Source organism: Nematostella vectensis, chromosome 10, assembly GCF_932526225.1.
Source record: "Nematostella vectensis chromosome 10, jaNemVect1.1, whole genome shotgun sequence".
In the NCBI taxonomy this organism is placed as follows: Eukaryota; Metazoa; Cnidaria; class Anthozoa; order Actiniaria; family Edwardsiidae; genus Nematostella; species Nematostella vectensis.
Genome location: NC_064043.1, coordinates 12,268,459 through 12,291,005, shown reverse-complemented (window position 1 = coordinate 12,291,005; position 22,547 = coordinate 12,268,459). Strand labels below are relative to the sequence as shown.

Genomic DNA, 22,547 nt, shown 5'->3' with positions numbered 1-22,547 from the left:
AGGGGGACGCCTGTGCAGTAGTGGTGAGTGCGGTCACAGTTTCCTGGATCTGTTGTCATTGTTGCAGGTGTTCTGGTTGTGGATCATGACGTCTGTCTACCACTCGTTGTTGCTGTTCTACCTACCATTTGGCATGCTCAAGCATGGTGAGTATGGGTGCTGGTTACATACGCAAGCGATATTGCTGCCATGTTGCCCCCTTGCAAGAGTCTCATGACTGCGTGTTGCTTGCAGAGGTGCCTTACTCGAACGGTCTGGTGGTTGGCCAGTGGCACCTTGGCAATGTCGTCTACACGGTACGAGTATGGCCACTGTTACATCCATTTTAGAGAATCCATTTGTTGTAACCTGCATTGCTTCATGTTTGGCTGGGTAGATGTATCTGAGTTTGTAAGGCCAAATTAATCACACATGTTTCGGTAATATTTGAGCTTGCCAGGCCAAATTAATCACACACTCACACACATTTTACTTTATTTTTGGATAATATCCGAGCTTGCCATGCCATATTAATCACACACGTTTTACTTTATGTTTGGGTAATATCTGAGCTTGCCAGGCCATATTAATCACACATGTTCTACTTTAAGTTTGGGTAATATCTGAGCTTGCCAGGCCATATTAATCAGACATGTTCTGCTTTAAGTTTGGATAATATCTGAGCTTGCCTGGCCATATTAATCACACACGTTTCACTTTATATTTGCTTGCTTTCGGGTATAATCTTAGCTTGCCAAGCCATATTGATCACTTCTGTTCGGGTAATATCTGAGCTTGCCAGGCCATATTATTCACACATGTTTTCACTTTACAGCTCGTCGTGATCACGGTATGCCTCAAGGCCGGCATGGAGCTGGATGCCTGGAATTGGGTATGTGGTACTCTATACTTTGTCCTTTATTCAACATCACAGCGGAGAATGGAGTGGCGACACTAAAGCATGCAAAAATCCACCAACTCCGCATTCTAAAAAAATATCAACTATGAAAATGCAATATTTTTCATCGGACGATGGGCCGAATTCTACCATGTTTTTGGTTTCCGTTTTAGCGCGAAACACGGAGCGTAAGTGCGTGTTCTCCACCTTAAATGTGTCGCTGGTTTAGGTTTGCGTAAGTGCGCGTTCTCCACCCTAAATGTGTCGCTGGTTTAGGTTTGCGTAAGTGCGTGTTCTCCACCCTAAATGTGTCGCTGGTTTAGGTTTGCCACTTGTCCATCTGGGGATCTATCGCGAGCTGGTTCATCTTCCTTTTGATCTACTGCCTCCCAGGAATGGCTTTTATCATCGCACCAGACATGATCGGACAGGTATGGCCCTCGAACAGTTTGTGGTGAACATAATCATCATCGTTGTGCCACCAACAACAGCATCATTATCATCATCATCATCATCATCATCATCATCATCATCACCATCACCATCACCATCACCATCACCATCACCATCACCATCACCATCACCATCACCATCACCATCACCATCATCATCATCATCATCATCATCATCATCATCATCATCATCATCATCATCATCATCATCATCACCATTATTGTTGCGTCCTTATCATCAGATAAAAACCATCAGCAACAACATCATCTCCATCTTCATTAAATCATTTATCTCTTATCAGCGTCAGCCACTACAATCATCAACAACATTATGTTGACGTACCTTTCAGGAATTATTTTGACGTTGTTCTTGTTGTCGTTGCTTGTGTTCTGTACCATACTAATACAGAAGTATATTATTTCCTTAGGACACGCAGCTGTACTCATCAGGAGTGTTTTGGATGTCCGTATTCATCGTGCCCGTCATCACGCTGATGGCAGACTATCTCTACAGACTGTAAGGGACCAAGTACAAAGCTGTGCGGCACACACTAGGAATAATATACCTTTTTTATTTGCCTTATTTCGCATAGAATATATTGAATGAAAAATGTCCCACAATAAAGGGTCTTAAGCAGGAGAAAAGGTATTATTAGCAAAGGGACAGCTGATGTGACCCCACTACACGGTATTAACAAGCCCCACCCCCCTACCGCGCACCTCTGTGTCTAACAAGGCAATATCTTCCCTTAGCATCAAGAGGACGTTCTTTAAGACGCTAACCGAGGAGATACAAGAGGTCGAAGTCATGCATGTGAGTACATGGAAGGATCCAGAAAGGTTTAGAGGCCTTAATCCTTCCCTTAGTCCCCTTCCTGGAATTTTTTCGATTATATTTGCCCTCTCCAGGCATATTTGTGGTGATCTATTTACCCCCCTCCCCCACCCCCCTGTTCACCAAACATATTGTGACCCTCTGTGTTTTCCTCACCAGGGTGATCCAGGTGCTCTTATCCCCACGGACCACCCTCTTCACGCGTAAGTACAAACGATAACCTCGCATTCCAAGTTACTTCTCTTTACGTTAGTTACCAAGCTTCCGTGTATCATGGCCATGAATACCGATACCTAGCTTGGGTGTATCATGGCCATGAATACCGGTACCTAGCTTGGGTGTATCATGGTCATGAATACTGACCGGTACCTAGCTTGGGTGTATCATGGCCATGAATACCGGTACCTAGCTTGGGTGTATCATGGCCATGAATACCGGTACCTAGCTTGGGTGTATCATGGCCATGAATACCGGTACCTAGCTTGGGTGTATCATGGCCATGAATACCGGTACCTAGCTTGGGTGTATCATGGCCATGAATACCGGTACCTAGCTTGGGTGTATCATGGCCACGAATACCGGTACCTAGCTTGGGTGTATCATGGCCATGAATACCGGTACCTAGCTTGGGTGTATCATGGCCATGAATACCGGTACCTAGCTTGGGTGTATCATGGCCATGAATACCGGTACCTAGCTTGGGTGTATCATGGCCATGAATACCGGTACCTAGCTTGGGTGTATCATGGCCATGAATACCGGTACCTAGCTTGGGTGTATGAGCCCGCCCTGGACTCGCACGTCTGCTGTAGATCCGAGTCTACAAGCATCTGGACGCTACGACCCTTTCTGGGGATTCCTAGCCTCACGCAGTCGCTAGTCTTGGGTGCTTGTAAAAGATATAATATCTGCTGGGCTTGTCGAGCAAGGTCGGGAAGTTCCTCCGACCCAGACCGTGCGTCACAGAACTCGCGAACAACCGATAAAAACTTATTCTGAATAACCTGGAGTGAGCTTTTTCTTTCAGTGCCTTTAACTGTTATTTGTTTTATACATGTTATGTTTTTTCTCCGTTTGCAGCAAAATGCGCAGCCGTGCCGACGCATTCAAAGAGAAAGAAGGCGAACAGTCAGCACGTAAGTGTGACATTTGATCGCGTTATAGCGATAATACATATAATGCCCACAGAAGGTAGACTCGATCCGAAGATAAGAGAAGGTAGCAAAAAGAAGGGGGGAAAGGTTAAAGTGCAGTTACGGATCTTGACGTTCAAATTGGGAGTGACGACTAGGATAAAAGACATGCAGAAATTGAATGATTAAGTGTACTATAGAAATGAGCCCTCAAGAAAGGAGCGCGTGGGGGGAGGGGGGGATCACCCCCTGAAGGTGGCCTATTTACACGTTTGATTTGTTCTTCTCTCTGCAGTTGGCTTCGCCTTCTCCCAAGAGGAGTCTGGACGCGTTGGTCAAGTAAGTAGCATTATTAAAACATCATGGCGCAATCTTTATTTCTCTCTTTTTTTTTTCAACGAAATCAGTCATAACACGTTAGCAGTGAAGTTCTTTGATTGTTTTTGTTTGTAAATTAACCAAAATTAATAGCACCAGCGAGTCGCTCGATAAATCAGTAGTCGAATATATTTTTTTGCGTCATCGTCTGCTGGTAGCAGTACCCAAGGGCGGCGGTAGGGGGGAGGGGGCAGCGCCAGCCTCCCCCCCCCTCCCCACTTTTCTGAGCGGATGTTTCCTAATATATGAACGTTTTAACCAACGGGTTTCAAGCGGTGCATATGCAACAGACAACAAATTTGTTAGACAGTTTAAAATGCCGTGCTTAAAAACTTAGGTTAACCCCAGCGTTCTTATAAATAGCGCGTAAGAATTTGAAACCAACACCCACCCCTCCCCCCTTAAACCACCAACCACCCCTCTCTCTGAAACCACTACCCACCCCTCCCCCCAACGTTTGCCTCCACCTATGGGATCACCCCACCGCCCCTGGTACATTATCATCAACGAGGGATAATCAGCCTTTGGTATTGATGACATTGATACTTTAGGATAGTTTATTGAGTATATCAGATACTTGCTTTTTTTGTGAAGCCAGTTTCTTTCCTGCCTAGCTGGGTGCCTGTGCGCGGCAGCCCTTGCGGACGCGGCAAAAGCAAGAAAGCACTAGCCCCATGTAACATGGCGTGCACAACCCCGTTGCGTAGTTTTGATCGCGTTCTGTTTGTTTCTCTAGGATTGGGTTGGCCATTTCGTTGTGTAGTTTTGATCGCGTTCTGTGTGCTTCTCTAGGATTGGGTTGGCCATTTCGTTGCGTAGTTTTGATCGCGTTCTGTGTGCTTCTCTAGGATTGGGTTGGCCATTTCGTTGCGTAGTTTTGATCGCGTTCTGTTTGCTTCTCTAGGATTGGGTTGGCCATTTCGTTGCGTAGTTTTGATCGCGTTCTGTGTGCTTCTCTAGGATTGGGTTGGCCATTTCGTTGCGTAGTTTTGATCGCGTTCTGTGTGCTTCTCTAGGATTGGGTTGGCCATTTCGTTGCGTAGTTTTGATCGCGTTCTGTTTGCTTCTCTAGGATTGGGTTGGCCATTTCGTTGCGTAGTTTTGATCGCGTTCTGTTTGCTTCTCTAGGATTGGGTTGGCCATTTCGTTGCGTAGTTTTGATCGCGTTCTGTTTGCTTCTCTAGGATTGGGTTGGCCATTTCGTTGCGTAGTTTTGATCGCGTTCTGTTTGCTTCTCTAGGATTGGGATGGCCATTTCGTTGCGTAGTTTTGATCGCGTTCTGTTTGCTTCTCTAGGATTGGGTTGGCCATTTCGTTGCATAGTTTTGATCGCGTTCTGTTTGCTTCTCCAGGATTGGGTTGGCCATTTCGTTGCGTAGTTTTGATCGCGTTCTGTGTGCTTCTCTAGGATTGGGTTGGCCATTTCGTTGCGTAGTTTTGATCGCGTTCTGTTTGCTTCTCCAGGATTGGGTTGGCCATTTCGTTGCGTAGTTTTGATCGCGTTCTGTTTGCTTCTCTAGGATTGGGTTGGCCATTTCGTTGCGTAGTTTTGATCGCGTTCTGTGTGCTTCTCTAGGATTGGGTTGGCCATTTCGTTGCGTAGTTTTGATCGCGTTCTGTTTGTTTCTCTAGGATTGGGTTGGCCATTTCGTTGCGTAGTTTTGATCGCGTTCTGTTTGTTTCTCTAGGATTGGGTTGGCCATTTCGTTGCGTAGTTTTGATCGCGTTCTGTGTGCTTCTCTAGAATTGGGTTGGCCATTTCGTTGCGTAGTTTTGATCGCGTTCTGTGTGCTTCTCTAGGATTGGGTTGGCCATTTCGTTGCGTAGTTTTGATCGCGTTCTGTGTGCTTCTCTAGGATTGGGTTGGCCATTTCGTTGCGTAGTTTTGATCGCGTTCTGTTTGCTTCTCTAGGATTGGGTTGGCCATTTCGTTGCGTAGTTTTGATCGCGTTCTGTGTGCTTCTCTAGGATTGGGTTGGCCATTTCGTTGCGTAGTTTTGATCGCGTTCTGTGTGCTTCTCTAGGATTGGGTTGGCCATTTCGTTGCGTAGTTTTGATCGCGTTCTGTTTGCTTCTCTAGGATTGGGTTGGCCATTTCGTTGCGTAGTTTTGATCGCGTTCTGTGTGCTTCTCTAGGATTGGGTTGGCCATTTCGTTGCGTAGTTTTGATCGCGTTCTGTGTGCTTCTCTAGGATTGGGTTGGCCATTTCGTTGCGTAGTTTTGATCGCGTTCTGTGTGCTTCTCTAGGATTGGGTTGGCCATTTCGTTGCGTAGTTTTGATCGCGTTCTGTGTGCTTCTCTAGGATTGGGTTGGCCATTTCGTTGCGTAGTTTTGATCGCGTTCTGTTTGCTTCTCTAGGATTGGGTTGGCCATTTCGTTGCGTAGTTTTGATCGCGTTCTGTGTGCTTCTCTAGGATTGGGTTGGCCATTTCGTTGCGTAGTTTTGATCGCGTTCTGTTTGCTTCTCTAGGATTGGGTTGACCATTTCGTTGCGTAGTTTTGATCGCGTTCTGTTTGCTTCTCTAGGATTGGGTTGGCCATTTCGTTGCGTAGTTTTGATCGCGTTCTGTTTGCTTCTCTAGGATTGGGTTGGCCATTTCGTTGCGTAGCTTGGATCGCGTTCTGTGTGCTTCTCTAGGATTGGGTTGGCCATTTCGTTGCGTAGCTTGGATCGCGTTCTGTGTGCTTCTCTAGGATTGGGTTGGCCATTTCGTTGCGTAGTTTTGATCGCGTTCTGTTTGCTTCTCTAGGATTGGGTTGGCCATTTCGTTGCGTAGTTTTGATCGCGTTCTGTGTGCTTCTCTAGGATTGGGTTGGCCATTTCGTTGCGTAGTTTTGATCGCGTTCTGTTTGCTTCTCTAGGATTGGGTTGACCATTTCGTTGCGTAGTTTTGATCGCGTTCTGTTTGCTTCTCTAGGATTGGGTTGGCCATTTCGTTGCGTAGTTTTGATCGCGTTCTGTTTGCTTCTCTAGGATTGGGTTGGCCATTCCGTTGCGTAGTTTTGATCGCGTTCTGTTTGCTTCTCAAGGATTGGGTTGGCCATTTCGTTGCGTAGTTTTGATCGCGTTCTGTTTGCTTCTCCAGGATTGGGTTGGCCATTTCGTTGCGTAGTTTTGATCGCGTTCTGTTTGCTTCTCTAGGATTGGGTTGGCCATTTCGTTGCGTAGTTTTGATCGCGTTCTGTTTGCTTCTCTAGGATTGGGTTGGCCATTTCGTTGCGTAGTTTTGATCGCGTTCTGTGTGCTTCTCTAGGATTGGGTTGGCCATTTCGTTGCGTAGTTTTGATCGCGTTCTGTGTGCTTCTCTAGGATTGGGTTGGCCATTTCGTTGCGTAGTTTTGATCGCGTTCTGTGTGCTTCTCTAGGATTGGGTTGGCCATTTCGTTGCGTAGTTTTGATCGCGTTCTGTGTGCTTCTCTAGGATTGGGTTGGCCATTTCGTTGCGTAGTTTTGATCGCGTTCTGTGTGCTTCTCTAGGATTGGGTTGGCCATTTCGTTGCGTAGTTTTGATCGCGTTCTGTGTGCTTCTCTAGGATTGGGTTGGCCATTTCGTTGCGTAGTTTTGATCGCGTTCTGTGTGCTTCTCTAGGATTGGGTTGGCCATTTCGTTGCGTAGTTTTGATCGCGTTCTGTTTGCTTCTCTAAGATTGGGTTGACCATTTCGTTGCGTAGTTTTGATCGCGTTCTGTTTGCTTCTCTAGGATTGGGTTGGCCATTTCGTTGCGTAGTTTTGATCGCGTTCTGTTTGCTTCTCTAGGATTGGGTTGGCCATTTCGTTGCGTAGCTTGGATCGCGTTCTGTGTGCTTCTCTAGGATTGGGTTGGCCATTTCGTTGCGTAGCTTGGATCGCGTTCTGTGTGCTTCTCTAGGATTGGGTTGGCCATTTCGTTGCGTAGTTTTGATCGCGTTCTGTTTGCTTCTCTAGGATTGGGTTGGCCATTTCGTTGCGTAGTTTTGATCGCGTTCTGTGTGCTTCTCTAGGATTGGGTTGGCCATTTCGTTGCGTAGTTTTGATCGCGTTCTGTTTGCTTCTCTAGGATTGGGTTGACCATTTCGTTGCGTAGTTTTGATCGCGTTCTGTTTGCTTCTCTAGGATTGGGTTGGCCATTTCGTTGCGTAGTTTTGATCGCGTTCTGTTTGCTTCTCTAGGATTGGGTTGGCCATTCCGTTGCGTAGTTTTGATCGCGTTCTGTTTGCTTCTCAAGGATTGGGTTGGCCATTTCGTTGCGTAGTTTTGATCGCGTTCTGTTTGCTTCTCCAGGATTGGGTTGGCCATTTCGTTGCGTAGTTTTGATCGCGTTCTGTTTGCTTCTCTAGGATTGGGTTGGCCATTTCGTTGCGTAGTTTTGATCGCGTTCTGTTTGCTTCTCTAGGATTGGGTTGGCCATTTTGTTGCGTAGTTTTGATCGCGTTCTGTTTGCTTCTCTAGGATTGGGTTGGCCATTTCGTTGCGTAGTTTTGATCGCGTTCTGTTTGCTTCTCTAGGATTGGGTTGGCCATTTCGTTGCGTAGTTTTGATCGCGTTCTGTGTGCTTCTCTAGGATTGGGTTGGCCATTTCGTTGCGTAGTTTTGATCGCGTTCTTTTTGTTTCTCTAGGATTGGGTTGGCCATTTCGTTGCGTAGTTTTGATCGCGTTCTGTGTGCTTCTCTAGGATTGGGTTGGCCATTTCGTTGCGTAGTTTTGATCGCGTTCTGTTTGTTTCTCTAGGATAGGGTTGGCCATTTCGTTGCGTAGTTTTGATCGCGTTCTGTGTGCTTCTCTAGGATTGGGTTGGCCATTTCGTTGCGTAGTTTTGATCGCGTTCTGTTTGTTTCTCTAGGATTGGGTTGGCCATTTCGTTGCGTAGTTTTGATCGCGTTCTGTGTGCTTCTCTAGGATTGGGTTGGCCATTTCGTTGCGTAGTTTTGATCGCGTTCTGTGTGCTTCTCTAGGATTGGGTTGGCCATTTCGTTGCGTAGTTTTGATCGCGTTCTGTGTGCTTCTCTAGGATTGGGTTGGCCATTTCGTTGCGTAGTTTTGATCGCGTTCTGTTTGCTTCTCTAGGATTGGGTTGGCCATTTCGTTGCGTAGTTTTGATCGCGTTCTGTTTGCTTCTCAAGGATTGGGTTGGCCATTTCGTTGCGTAGTTTTGATCGCGTTCTGTTTGCTTCACTAGGATTGGGTTGGCCATTTCGTTGCGTAGTTTTGATCGCGTTCTGTGTGCTTCTCTAGGATTGGGTTGGCCATTTCGTTGCGTAGTTTTGATCGCGTTCTGTTTGTTTCTCTAGGATTGGGTTGGCCATTTCGTTGCGTAGTTTTGATCGCGTTCTGTGTGCTTCTCTAGGATTGGGTTGGCCATTTCGTTGCGTAGTTTTGATCGCGTTCTGTTTGCTTCTCTAGGATTGGGTTGGCCATTTCGTTGCGTAGTTTTGATCGCGTTCTGTTTGCTTCTCTAGGATTGGGTTGGCCATTTCGTTGCGTAGTTTTGATCGCGTTCTGTTTGCTTCTCTAGGATTGGGTTGGCCATTTCGTTGCGTAGTTTTGATCGCGTTCTGTTTGCTTCTCTAGGATTGGGTTGGCCATTTCGTTGCGTAGTTTTGATCGCGTTCTGTTTGCTTCTCTAGGATTGGGTTAGCCATTTCGTTGCGTAGTTTTGATCGCGTTCTGTTTGCTTCTCTAGGATTGGGTTGGCCATTTCGTTGCGTAGTTTTGATCGCGTTCTGTTTGCTTCTCTAGGATTGGGTTGGCCATTTCGTTGCGTAGTTTTCATCGCGTTCTGTTTGCTTCTCTAGGATTGGGTTGGCCATTTCGTTGCGTAGTTTTGATCGCGTTTTGTGTGCTTCTATAGGATTGGGATGGCCATTTCGTTGCGTAGTTTTGATCGCGCTCTGTGTGCTTCTCTAGGATTGGGTTGGCCATTTCGTTGCGTAGTTTTGATCGCGTTCTGTTTGCTTCTCTAGGATTGGGTTGGCCATTTCGTTGCGTAGTTTTGATCGCGTTCTGTTTGCTTCTCTAGGATTGGGTTGGCCATTTCGTTGCGTAGTTTTGATCGCGTTCTGTTTGCTTCTCTAGGATTGGGTTGGCCATTTCGTTGCGTAGTTTTGATCGCGTTCTGTTTGCTTCTCTAGGATTGGGTTGGCCATTTCGTTGCGTAGTTTTGAACGCGTTCTGTTTGCTTCTCTAGGATTGGGATGGCCATTTCGTTGCGTAGTTTTGATCGCGTTCTGTTTGCTTCTCTAGGATTGGGTTGGCCATTTCGTTGCATAGTTTTGATCGCGTTCTGTTTGCTTCTCCAGGATTGGGTTGGCCATTTCGTTGCGTAGTTTTGATCGCGTTCTGTTTGCTTCTCCAGGATTGGGTTGGCCATTTCGTTGCGTAGTTTTGATCGCGTTCTGTTTGCTTCTCTAGGATTGGGTTGGCCATTTCGTTGCGTAGCTTGGACCGCGTTCTGTTTGCTTCTCTAGGATTGGGTTGGCCATTTCGTTGCTTAGTTTTGATCGCGTTCTGTTTGCTTCTCTAAGATTGGGTTGGCCATTTCGTTGCGTAGTTTTGATCGCGTTCTGTTTGCTTCTCTAGGATTGGGTTGGCCATTTCGTTGCGTAGTTTTGATCGCGTTCTGTTTGCTTCTCTAGGATTGGGTTGGCCATTTCGTTGCGTAGTTTTGATCGCGTTCTGTTTGCTCCTTTAGGATTTGGTCGCTTTCTGTTTGCTCTTCTAAAATAGGTTGTGCCATTTCATACGGTGTACCATTTCGTTGCGTAGTTCTGATAGCGTTCTATTTGACCCGCAGGCGGAGCTGATCAGGCGATACGACACGACCCTCAAGAAGCCTCGTGGCGATTGACTAGACGTCATCCCGTCACTCAAGAGGGACGCCATAGCTGCGGTTTACGTCTAACCGCCACACCAATCTCGCCGCCGTGCCATGCACGTGCCACTGTTTTGTTACGCTTAAAGCCGCATTGTCACCAGTTTACTTCCGGTCGATTACGTAGCAATCTCCGATGATTTTTAACGGAAAACGCAAAAAATATTTCAAAATATTGAAAGCAGTGTGTCTATTGGAAGTTTCTTCGAGGATGTGATCGATAATTTAGAGCGGATGGCCTGTTAAATATCTCGGATTCTAATAGATTCTTTTGTCTTTTAACGGTTGAGGTTTCCGACGGACCTCCGGAAGCAAACTGGTGACAATGCGGCTTTAATGAGCGTTTGGGTAAAGGGGAGATAAGTTTAAGGCGCATGCGTATTGAAGAAGTTATGTTAGGCAAGTAAGGGCGGGAATGCCTTGTATTCTCTCGTATAGGACCGCCGCGGCGCCATCTTTTGCTGTTGTGTTGTCATGTTAAGGAATGCTGTAGACTTACCAAGTTAATTTGAACCATTTCAGATGGTAAACCATGGTTTACTGCAGCGTTTCAAGGTATTCAAGATAATATCGATGTTTGGTGGGGGGGTGTAGGGATAATTGTTAATATTTTAACTCTCTATGGGCGTCTCTAAGTTGACGGTATTTGCCTTTAGTTTTTGTAATGTTTCTCTTTTTTCTGTGCACATTCTGTTGAAATCACATGGGGTATCATAGGTCACTTAAAAACAAATTGTCATTATGATAAGTAATATATCGAATTCATATCTCATTATCCTAGGGGAGAGGGAAAGATTAATGGATGTTAATGTATAATTAGTCAGATGGACTATTGTCTATCTATGTGGGTTATCCAGATCAAATCATTATTCCAAACTTAGCTCTATTATTCAAATAGGACCAAGCTTAAATCCGGCTAAATCTGCCGGAGTTAATTTCTGCACTCTCGCGTGTGGCTATTTAATTCTACCTTTTTTCCTTATGTCATATTGTTATCCTTAATTCTCGTATTCATATTTGATCATTCTTGTTCGTGGCAGACTTGTGCTCCATATTCCATATCTTCCAGCACACTTTGACCTACTTTGGTCCTCTAGTTATTTTACATAGTACGAACAATTTTTATTACGAAAATATTGTTACACCACTGTTAAAGGGGTATTTATTTATTGAAATATTGAATGTTCCAATTGCTTTAGAAGCGTTTTGAGTACTCGAGGAGAGAGCAGCAGTCGAATACAAATGCTCAACAGTACTAAATAGGTAAAAAAATATCACTACTAAGTAGGTAAAAAAATATCACTAACTATGAACAACTGCGCCCAATTACAGTCAAATTTCTGTGTTTTTGTTTTTGGAAGGAACAATGTATTACTGCTAGAAATATGTTTAGGTCAACCTACTGCAAATAGTTTGCGAAATATCTCAATGTTTTCCAATTTCTTGATTGTCGTCCTGTCATTCAAATTCTGAACTTTCTGCTTTTTGATTGGTCAGCGGCATTTTGTAGTGAGGTTCCAAGATCAAAAACCACTAAAGTGCCTACCAATCAAAGTGTCTTGATTGGTGCAAGCCATAATGGAGATTGTCTAGACAATTTTGAGTTTGAAGAATATTTTTATTGAGGACACAAAAACTGGGCCACGCGGTACAACTTTGACGGAGTTAAAACAACGATGTATGCGTTAGAAATTCTTCTATACCACGTAATCTGATTAGCTGGGTCACTACGACATGTCTTCAAAAGAAACTTTGATTTGTCAAAGTTTTTGGCATGGCCTGCTTTCTGTGTCCCAATACAAAATTGCAGTGACACATCTCATTCTACCATTTCACCACTTTTGCTGCCTGCCTTGAGCTCTGATCAGCGGATAACTCCGCAGGCGTGTCTACAAGGAATTTGACTGTTGAAAGGGAAGTTGTTAGACTGTACCCCTATTTAGTACATCATTGTGTACCATATAATGTCAGTTGAAAGAATAAAGACAATTAAAGAACCCTTGTTATACGCGTTTTTTTCAATATTGGAGCACAAATTATGTGAAGAAATCTTGAAATGCAATCTTTTATATTCAACTTAATTTACCTAATTCAACCGAAAATACACTTTTAAAAATGTGCCAGGCGAGGAAAGACGAAAATTGGCATGGATCCGAAAAATGTTAGCAACAACAATCCAGTTGTTGTTTTTTCTTTTGTTTATTTTTCTGAATTTTTCCGCCTTCAGCAGCATCAACAACGTGACAGTAAGTACGCAACGCGTTGGGTAAAAGAATTGGGGTGGGTCTAAAGTCAACTTCATCCTCCGGCTTTTCTGTATAATTCTCTGACGCCATATTGAAGATTACCCAGAAGACCCTGGGGACAAAGGTCGGTCAAACTACCACCCGGGTACATTTGGTGGTCAGCGGGTACACAAACTAGACGCACATTGCCCGAATTCTGGCTAGGGCGCCTGGCATTATTCACACAATATGAACAATGGTATGATTCCTTGTTTTTTTTTTTGTTTTTTTTTTGACGTCCCATGAAAAATCATCGAAATAAAGAACTGTTTCAAGCATGCCCAGATTGCACTACTCCGCCCCCAACTCACTAGGCTTGAAGATAAGTTTCAAACAAAAGCTCAAGGTTAAGTTTGAGTGGGCAAGAGAGGTATCATCTTAACTCTGTTGACCATTACAATGGCCCTACTGATATCGCGAGAGTGCATCTCTCCTATTCTTAGTGGCATTTCAAAAGAGCTGACAGAATTGACATTTAGCTAAGAGCTCTTTTAGTCTCTATGTACAGACTGTCTAAAGTTCAAGAGAGATGCACAGAGGTGCCTTTTCGATTGTGTGCGAGAGAAACTTTGATTTTATAACCCTTTGAGGAGAATCTTTTCAACAAGAACATTATATATCGTACCCTTTTAAAGATATTCGTTAAAGCGGCAATTTCTCCAGTTTACTTCCGGCTGGCTGACAAAAACCGACACAAGAACCCGTGCTATTTAACCGGCTATCAGCTCTAAATTATCGATCATGTCCTAGAAAAAAAGGTTCAAACCACACTGCTTTATATTTTATGGAGTTTTCCGTTAAAAATCATAGGAGATTGTTAAGTAATTGACCGGAAATATAATCTCGTGCGAATGCAGGTTTAAGGAAATTGTTGATAAGTTTGGTGTTGAGAAGTCTTTATACAAATTCTTTTTTTTTTATAGAAAAAGTCTGTTATTTGTAATGGAATAAACTAACCAATTTGTACGTTGGCGGTGCCGCTAGTAAATTTCCAAAAATATAAACAAAAAGACGAAAAATTTGACTTCGACTTCCTGTCATCAAATTGGGCCCCAGGAGCTTACAAAACGAGTCGTTTCATGTTGGCTATTGGAATTTGCCAAGGTTTGATACGACGCTTAAAGGTAAACAAAAGCTTTTGTAAAACCTAGAATTTCCATCCCTGATTATGCCACGTGTTTCACTCAAAGAGTCTTCTGACTTAACCGTCGTCTTGATGTCTTCTCAGTCAAGCATTTTCTCAAATTTCAATAAAAAATAAACCTTGCAAGTCCCAATTGTTACATATTTCCACTCACAAAATATTTTTTTGGTATTTCACTAGTGGTATCGATAACGTTTTTCCAAAAAATTACTTGTTATTTTACCGGAAGAGAAATAAAAAATCCTTTGTTCTCTCCAATATGATTATATGTCAATTATTATTCCCAGGACAAGTGAATTGTATTGTCTCGGCGCTAAAAACTCGCTTGCAATCCGCGCGTTTTAAGAGTAGAAAAGAAACCATTTTTAAACATGTCAGCGTAGAGTAAAGGTGTCTTATATAGGAAACTGCTTTTTCTCACGTCGTTATAATAATGGAAGACAGGGTCATTGATTTTTTTAAAAGCAAAGGGCTACATCACTTGTTAAACGGACTCGAGAATTCTGGGTTCACTTCTATGCAAGACATTATTTATATGGAAACCGAGGACAATGAACATGTTATCTCAGATGCCGAAGACAGAAAAACATTGGCCATTGCACTATATGAAGGTAATATTTTGCTAAATTTGAGTGAAAGGCATTACTTTTGTATAAGAAAAAATAATTTCGCAAAGTCAGCAAGGAATTTTTAAAACTTACAAAATATCTATTTGAAACGGATATTTATTGAACAAAGGTAAATGCAGCTGAGTCTGTTTTCCCTATTATGTCTGATTTGTTCGTCACATAATGCACCCACCTGTGTCTAAATGCCGCTGCAATTCCACTGTATAGAGAATAGTTAACAATGACTTTTCGTTTATTGTCTTTATTCGAAGCAGTAAAAAAAAGCATGGTTTGTCTCCACCCGTTATTAGTCTTGAAGACTGCGTTTGCTTTTTTGTTTGTTTGAACAATTAGTGATTGTTTTTTTTATTTTCATTACTTGCTATTTTTGGTTTTTTAAATTCATTTAGAATAAAGACAAGATAATCAGTATGGTTCTGCTTTCGTTTTGTTTTGAACAATGAGTGATTGCTCTTTTCTTTTTTGGCTTTTCTTTTGGTTAGTGTCTAGTGTGTTTTAAAAAGCCGGTCTGGTCTGCACTAGTTGTATTTTCCAAATCTGCACGAAATAACATTACTCTACTGTCAGCGTTTTAACTCATTTCAGTGGCTTTGTCATTTCACCTAAACGATTAGCATTTTAATCAGGCACTTTGGCCTGTTGTCAGGGCCTGGATGGGGTTAACCGACTAGCGACAAACGGCTTAAAAAGTTAACTGACTACCGACAAACATGAAAAAAAAACTAGTGGCTAGCGACAAAAAATATTTGCCGACTACCGAAATTTTATTATTTCCGGTATTTTTACTCTTTACTTCCATCGTCAATCTACTTAAATTCGGCCATTTCAGAATCTGCACTATGTATTTCCTGTTGCATCAACTTTTCTTCAGTCAATTTTTAACCGCCATAATTAATTTATTATCAATAAGTTATTAATTACTAATCAATCCTAAATAATGTTAAATCTTGTTTATACGTGAAATCTAGTACAAAAGCGAACATAGCTTAGATTCACCGACTACCGAGAAAGACCGGTAATTCTTACCGACTACCGACAAATTATGGAAAACTGACTACCGACATGCAGACCCCCCCCCCCCCCCCTTCCCAATCGAGACCCTGTGTTGTTATGCATAAGCGCGTCCCAACCTAATCTCCAATGTCTTCTGGGTAATTTGCCAGCATATACCCTTTTTTTTTATAAGAACGTCCAATTTTCAGTTGAGGCTGGGCCATTCTTATATTTGGAGTATTTCGAGGCTGAAAATGTTCTTAAGTATGTTCTTTAATTTTAAGTGTATAAAAATATAGTACCCAATGAACTATTAGAAGAGAATTAAACAAATCAATAGAAATATTTATGGTTGGTATTGTCAAGGCAAAATGATTCTGCATTTTAGAACACATCACAATAAAAAGTTTGTTGAAATCTCAGGCTGAACGTTCTTATAAAAAGGTTCTTATGAAAAAAATAGCAATACTATGCATTATATTGAATTAAACTGTTAATTGTAGAGGCTGAATAAAATTGACTTCATTTCGAGATCCCCAAACTGTTTAAAGCTGCTGTTGTAACGAGAAATTACTTTTTTACCTTATGGTAAATTTGTCTTGATATTCAGACGATCGTGTAGTGAGTGCACTTCTAGAGAGCCTGGGACTGAGTCAGTTCCTAGAAGGACTCTTCGCTGCTGGATTCTCCAGCCTTGAAGCACTCCTGGGCCTCACGGAGCATGCGCTAGAGACCGCTGGTATGGCACTTAGCGGGCACCGAAAAAGAGTGATGCGATTAGGTCTGTATTGATCATGGCACCATGGTACATGTTTTGGTTTTAATAACTATTGACATATCTTATTATTTTTAAAGATGTTATTTTATTATTATGCCGTTTTCATGGAAGGAAGGTTTGATTTTTAGTGATTCAAATGGATTTAGTTCGCTCGTGAAACCTACGGTTCCTTTGCATTGAACTCGCAACAGTGAAAGATTCTGGCGAATTCATCGTCATCGATAGAGCGTGGAAACTTTTAACGATATTATTTCCTTTTATCGTGTAAAGGCCCATCTACACGGCACGACTTGAAGTTGTATACTACAAGTCGTAGGCCAAAATCGTGCCGTGCCTTAAAAAATCCCTTTGTTTTAGTTCAGGCTCTGAGGCAGAGGTCAGTTGGTCAGGCATGCGGCATTGGCGGATGGGATAGCCACCCTCAACTCCAGCAAGGACGGTAAGAATCAGCCGTGGGGAAGGGGGGGGGGGGGGGCATATGTATATAGTTAAAAAGTGCTTCGTCCACGCTCTCAATTTTTCTGGTGCAGGTGTCCAGCCGTGCATGCTTTTTGCTTTACACTTCTACTACTTGTTTTTTTTTTCTGTATATTCTATAGGTTTGGTAAGTTTTTGTGTTTGACTGCGAGTGTGCTCCCCCCTGACCACAACCAAACCGTGCAAGTCAAGTTTATGGTGGATTCCGGAAGTGACGTCACAACTCTTCGCCATGACGTCATCGAAAGGCTCGGCTTGCCGCGTATTGGGACCGCAAGGCAGGCTGGGCCAGGAGGCCTGTTTATCGACAGTCCTGTCTACCGCGCATGCGTGAGCATCGGGGATAAGATGGTGGGACTGGAGGTGGTACAAGATCACGTGGATTCTTTAGGTACAACAGTGCTATATCAGTTTGACCATCTGATCCGTGGGCAATCCCATATTTGGTTAGAAAAGAAATAGCGTAGGGGCTATTTAGTGGCTATTTTTTGTAGCCCACGTTTTATACACATGGCTCCTTCTAGAAAGCATAATCATAAATTGTTGTCGTTTAACCTAATTCCATATTTTTTGTATCAATAAATCTTGATTGTTGAGTTCCCTTGTGTGTGTTTCGTGTGATAAGTGTATTGAGCGGTCACCTTCGCCACCCAGCAGACACTGAGTGGAGGTTCTGGATCTGAAAGTTCTGTATGAATAAAAGTTAAGAGCCCAACTCTGGCCATTTCCATCTTCAAATATGAAGAAACTATTAAATAGATTGAGAAGTATTCGTTTAATACTGTTATAATCACAAGGATCATTCCTGTAAATCCATGGATGCGATGAACTCTAGCAAGTCCTCCTTACTCGAATAACCACTCTCCATCTTGACCTTAAATTTAAAAAATGGCGATACGTTACTAGAAGCAACAAGACCTGACGTCACGTGATGCCGGAGAGATGTCACGTTGTGTCGGTGTACTGTCAAACTCTGTCCTGGTGTAGCGTCACGCTGTATTCTACTGTATTCGATTTTTCAGTCACGTCCTCAAAAGGCTGATACCATAAAATTGAAAAAGTGAGCGTCAGAAGTCATACTATGTACCGTCACCCGGTGTGGTGGCGTGACGTCCTAAAAGGCTGATACCATAAAAGTGTGTTGAGTGAGCTACAGAAGTCATACTATGTACCGTCACGGTGTGGTGGCGTGACGCCCTGCGTTGAATGAGCTACAGTACCGTCCAGCTGTGTGGTGAACGTCACGTTTGGTGGCGTGACGTCATAAAAGGTTATTATCATGACATTGTGTTGTGTGAGCTACAGATGCATGAGGATGGCGTGACGCAAAGTGCGATAAGCCTTACCCTCGTCTCCTACCGCTACCCCCGATCCGGATATCTCGACGGTCAGACTCGCGACTGCAATGGCATTTCCCCAGCTGTTGCTTCCTGTGCACTCGTATAAGCCGCTGTTCTCCTTGAGCGCGCCCGTTATTGTGAGCTTCTTTCCGATAACGGCACCAGAACCGTCTGTTATGTCAGTCTGGGTCATCTTACCGAGATGAGAGGCTGGTGATGACAGAACAGAATTTGAGTCCGGAATTAAATCTGATCACGCTATCTGCTCATGCCACGCGATCTTTTGATGTATGTTTCAAAGGATCTGTTGATGTGGCATCACGCTATAAACTGTCGTGACGTTATGCTATGTGCTAATGTGACGTCAAAGCCGCATTGTCATCAGTTTACTTCCGGTCGATTACATACAATCTCCGATGATTTATAACGGAAAATGCGAAAAATATATAAAAAAAATTGACAGGGTGTGTGCGGATTCTAATAGACTCTATTGTCTTTTAACGGTTGAGGTTTCCGTCGGAGCTCCGGAATAAAACTGGTGACAATGCGGGTTTAAGCTTGACATTATCGTTACATCCGAGATGTAACGCTATCTGTTAGTATGACGTCACACTACCTATTAGTTCGACGTCAAGCTATCGGTTGGTTTGACGTCACGCTACATATCGGTGTGATGACATGCTACCTATTGGATTGGGATCACGCAACCTGTTGGTGTGACATCATGCTTCCTTGTATTGAACGTCACGCTACCTGTCGGAGTGACGCCATACTACCTTAAGTATGATGTCATGCTACATATTGGATTGACGCCACGATACCTGTTGGTTAGACGTCACGCTACCTGTTGGTTAGACGTCAGACTTCCTTAGCTAGAATGTCACGCTACCTGTTGTAGTGACGTGACGCTTCCTTTTGGATTGATGTAACGCTACCTGTTTGTTAGAAGTCACGCTACCTGTTCGGGTGACGCCACGCTACCTGTTCGAGTGACGCCACGCTACCTGTTGAAGTGACGTGACGCTACCTGTTGGAGTGACGTGACGCTACCTGTTGGAGTGACGTGACGCTACCTGTTGGCGTGACGTCACGCTACCTTTTGGTTAGACGTCACGCTACCTGTTGGTCAGACGTCACACTACCTGTTGGTTAGACGTCACGCTACCTGTTGGAGTGACGTGACGCTACCTGTTGGAGTGACGTGACGCTACCTGTTGGCGTGACGTCACGCTACCTGTTGGTTAGACGTCACGCTACCTGTTGGTCAGACGTCACACTACCTGTTGGTTAGACGTCAGACTTCCTTAGCTAGAATGTCAGGCTACCTGTTGGTTTGACGTCACGCTACTTGTTAGAGTAAAGTCACGCTACGTTCCCTACCTGGGATGTTACTCTTGAAGGTGAACTTGAGGTCGTCAGGGAAAGGCGTGCCGGTAGCGAAGCAGCTCATAGTCACGGTATTTCCCTCGTCCACGGTTTGTCTCACTGGACTTATCGGCTTGATGGCCGGTTTTGCTGCAATGACACATACATTATGCCTTTTTTCATATTCATAAAAAAAATCGTAGCTAAGTTAGACTTGTCGTCCCTCGTCCACGGTTTGTCTCACTGGGCTTAGGGGACTTTCAAGCATGAAACGCTAGTCCCAATAAGGGATTGGCCGTGCGAACTGGTGAAGAAACTAAAAAAAAAATGTTTATAAAGATTTTCTCATTTATACTAAATGAATAATTTTTCCTTGGCTGTCATGGATTGTGCCCGATACAGATTTATAAGTTTGCAGATAGTATTTTTCCCTTATTCTCTAGAATGATAAAACTGTCGCCCACCTCCACAGTCGGACGGTTGGGTCATCCCTTTGCCAAGGGTGGTAAGGCCGTTCCCACACGGGATGCAAGAGGTGCTTTGAGCCTTGTTTTGGTACGTGTCAAATGGGCAGGATCTACAAGGCTCGAGGCCGTTGCTTGAGGATTTACCCGTTGGGCATACGTCTGGAAATAACGTGAATAAAGCACAAAGATAAAGATATTTTCACACTAGAGAAGAGGAGACACAGAAGGAAACGGAGAAGGGTCGGGAGGCTTTTTTTATCGATCAACTACTCCCGTGTTATTATAGAAAATGACAATCTAGGAATGAAGTCTGATATGTAATATACGATATTTGATTGAAAACGTATTGGTTACCCTTTGAATTAGCTGATGGTAACGCATGCTTTTTTTACTCGATTGAGGGGGAGCATAAACTGGCGGAGTGATTGGCTTTATTTAAGGCTCATGGTGATATCTCGCTCGATGGATGAAAACACAAAGAAAATGTTGGCGAAAGTCTTTTCAGTACCTTCGAACATGGTTTGCAAACAGCGCCAGCTTTACAAGGCCAGCGTCTCGCAAGCAATGCTGGAGCTGTTTACACGGGTTTTAAGCTTTAGCCTCTTCGCTTCCTCGCTAGTGGAAAGCCGACTTTAGGACGAGTCCCCTTCCTGACCCTTGAGTCATATCTAACATAGCATACTTGTGCAATTTCTTGCTCCGACCAAAGAAGAGGTCCCTTTCGCGCAGGTTTTACACGTGTTCCTGCCCTGCTCGTCTTGATACTCCCCAGGTCCACACAGAACACAGTCACCACCAGAACTCTTGGTGCCGGTGGGACAATCGGCTGCGGAAGAAGAAAAAATTCAGAACATAGAGTAAACAAGGACCAAAGAATCTCATCCCACCACCAATCCCCAGCAAATACAAGAAATAAGTGACACTTCCTTCTAAACATTTGTTGTCAATTTGTTGGCGGGTGTGGAATAATGTTTTTGTACCATACGTTATCCGTAGAATGTAGGGACCTGCTGTAGTTTTGTATCTGCATTGAGAATGCAGTGGTATGACAAATGGCCCAAAGAAGCTTGTTACGCCCTTAAAACTTGGTCATTGGGCCATTACGCCTTACCGCAGTAATATTTGGTTCCATCTAGTCTTGAATCTGCTGAATCTGCATGATGATGCAGTGGTATGATAAAGGGACCGAGGAAACTCATCCTTGGTACGCCCTAAAACTTGGTGATCGGTCCATTACGCCTTACCCCTGTAATATTTGGTTCCATCTAGTCTTGAATCTGCATGATGATGCAGGTATGATAAAAGGACCGAGGAAGCTCACCCTTGGTTCGCCCTTAAATTTGGTAATTGGGCTATAACACCTTACCGCAGTAATTTTTGGCTCCAAAGTAGTCCTTAATCGCCATGGAAACGCGTCCATTTGTACATACTGTAACGTTCGAGACTTCAGTTGCATCTGTAAAACACAAGTAGTCATTGAAAATTGATCAGATGGCTGTATTTTGGCCTTTGGCCATTGTAGGGTCTCAGTTCGACTGCTGTTACTAACTGCAGTAGCTCCCTCAAATCAGCCGATGGAAATGGATGCTTTCTCGCACTTGGTACTTTGCTAGGACGACAAAATGGCGGCTGGCAGAGCGAGTTGGCTCATACCAACAAATATTGGAAGATAAATTATGAGGAGAAATATCAAGGTAGCCACCCAAAAATAAAATCTTATGCTGAATATAATGAATTCAATCGAAAAAAGCTTTCACCAAATCAGCCAATTGAAATGGATGCTTTCTCACAGTTTGCTGGGATCATAAAATGGCGGCTATCAGAGCGAGTCAATTCTTACCAACACACTCGGGGACGGGGTTGCCTGGTTGCCAAGTCCCTGTGGAACATGTCCAGTAGTTGTATTGTGACGGGTTCTTATAGATCTGCGCACCGCTTGGACATGTGACCTGGCAGTAGTGGACGTTGTTGAAACTCTGGCATGTCGCTGTTCCTCTGTGGGGTGGTATCAATGTGGGACAACCCTTCCCTGAAGGCAGAATAGGTCATGAAAGGATTATCATCCTTGCGCTGAGTAATAGCATCATATAATAGTAAGTGCTAAGCGATCAGGGTATTCAGAATGGACTTTTCAAAAGCTATTTACAGACAAAAACCTTTTTATTAGAGTGGTTTTCAAAATGTAGTTGTTAAAATGTAATAGTCAAGACAGAACAAAAGAGAACAAAGACATTACAGTGTATTAAACTAAATAAACGAAATAGTATTCATGGGTTTTTGAAAACCACTCTAATGTTCTTAACTTTACATAAAGTCTACATGAAGACTTGCATAAAGCAAAACCACACACAAAGGAGATGTTTATCTCAGAAGTGAATCAAATCCGCTTGAATCACGGTTAAGTTCAATCCATCCTTCAATTAAGACCGTTCAATTCTTTTTTTTTTTTAAGTGAAAGTAAAGGTTTCATTTTTCGAAAAGAGTGCTTTGAAAATTCCTAACAAAAACAACAACGTGACGAAAGTCGGGTCTAAAGAGTCGA

At 43.4% G+C, this 22,547-nt stretch overlaps 3 protein-coding genes across 6 annotated transcripts in view; 2 read left to right on the top strand and 1 right to left on the bottom strand.

Moving 5' to 3' along the window:
* Nucleotides 1-10,675, top strand: part of LOC5507451 (phospholipid-transporting ATPase IA) — a 31,303-nt gene extending 20,628 nt beyond the window's left edge. For all 3 annotated transcript variants that reach the window (XM_032376044.2, XM_032376046.2, XM_032376047.2), the window contains exons 35-44: nucleotides 68-146; nucleotides 235-296; nucleotides 815-871; nucleotides 1,201-1,308; nucleotides 1,758-1,846; nucleotides 2,083-2,143; nucleotides 2,324-2,367; nucleotides 3,245-3,300; nucleotides 3,593-3,636; nucleotides 10,450-10,675. In XM_032376044.2, the coding sequence (XP_032231935.1) occupies nucleotides 68-146; nucleotides 235-296; nucleotides 815-871; nucleotides 1,201-1,308; nucleotides 1,758-1,846; nucleotides 2,083-2,143; nucleotides 2,324-2,367; nucleotides 3,245-3,300; nucleotides 3,593-3,636; nucleotides 10,450-10,503 (654 nt within the window). In that variant the 3' untranslated portion in view covers nucleotides 10,504-10,675. The remainder of the gene's footprint in view (nucleotides 1-67; nucleotides 147-234; nucleotides 297-814; nucleotides 872-1,200; nucleotides 1,309-1,757; nucleotides 1,847-2,082; nucleotides 2,144-2,323; nucleotides 2,368-3,244; nucleotides 3,301-3,592; nucleotides 3,637-10,449) is intronic.
* A 3,580-nt stretch (nucleotides 10,676-14,255) lies between these two features.
* LOC116614730 lies at nucleotides 14,256-17,429 on the top strand. The gene is made up of 4 exons (XM_032376049.2): nucleotides 14,256-14,567; nucleotides 16,189-16,359; nucleotides 16,714-16,795; nucleotides 16,956-17,429. Exons 1-4 carry the CDS (start codon nucleotides 14,390-14,392, stop codon nucleotides 17,293-17,295), a joined length of 771 nt encoding a protein of 256 aa, XP_032231940.2. The 5' UTR covers nucleotides 14,256-14,389; the 3' UTR covers nucleotides 17,296-17,429.
* Nucleotides 17,430-17,589: 160 nt separating this feature from the next.
* The window catches only part of LOC5507452 (fibrillin-3), a 33,458-nt gene continuing 28,500 nt past the window's right edge, over nucleotides 17,590-22,547 (bottom strand). For both annotated transcript variants that reach the window (XM_048733719.1, XM_048733718.1), the window contains 7 exons: nucleotides 21,846-22,034; nucleotides 21,372-21,461; nucleotides 20,688-20,831; nucleotides 20,003-20,164; nucleotides 19,554-19,688; nucleotides 18,180-18,383; nucleotides 17,590-17,707 (listed from right to left, as the gene is read on the bottom strand). In XM_048733719.1, the coding sequence (XP_048589676.1) occupies nucleotides 17,679-17,707; nucleotides 18,180-18,383; nucleotides 19,554-19,688; nucleotides 20,003-20,164; nucleotides 20,688-20,831; nucleotides 21,372-21,461; nucleotides 21,846-22,034 (953 nt within the window). In that variant the 3' untranslated portion in view covers nucleotides 17,590-17,678. The remainder of the gene's footprint in view (nucleotides 17,708-18,179; nucleotides 18,384-19,553; nucleotides 19,689-20,002; nucleotides 20,165-20,687; nucleotides 20,832-21,371; nucleotides 21,462-21,845; nucleotides 22,035-22,547) is intronic.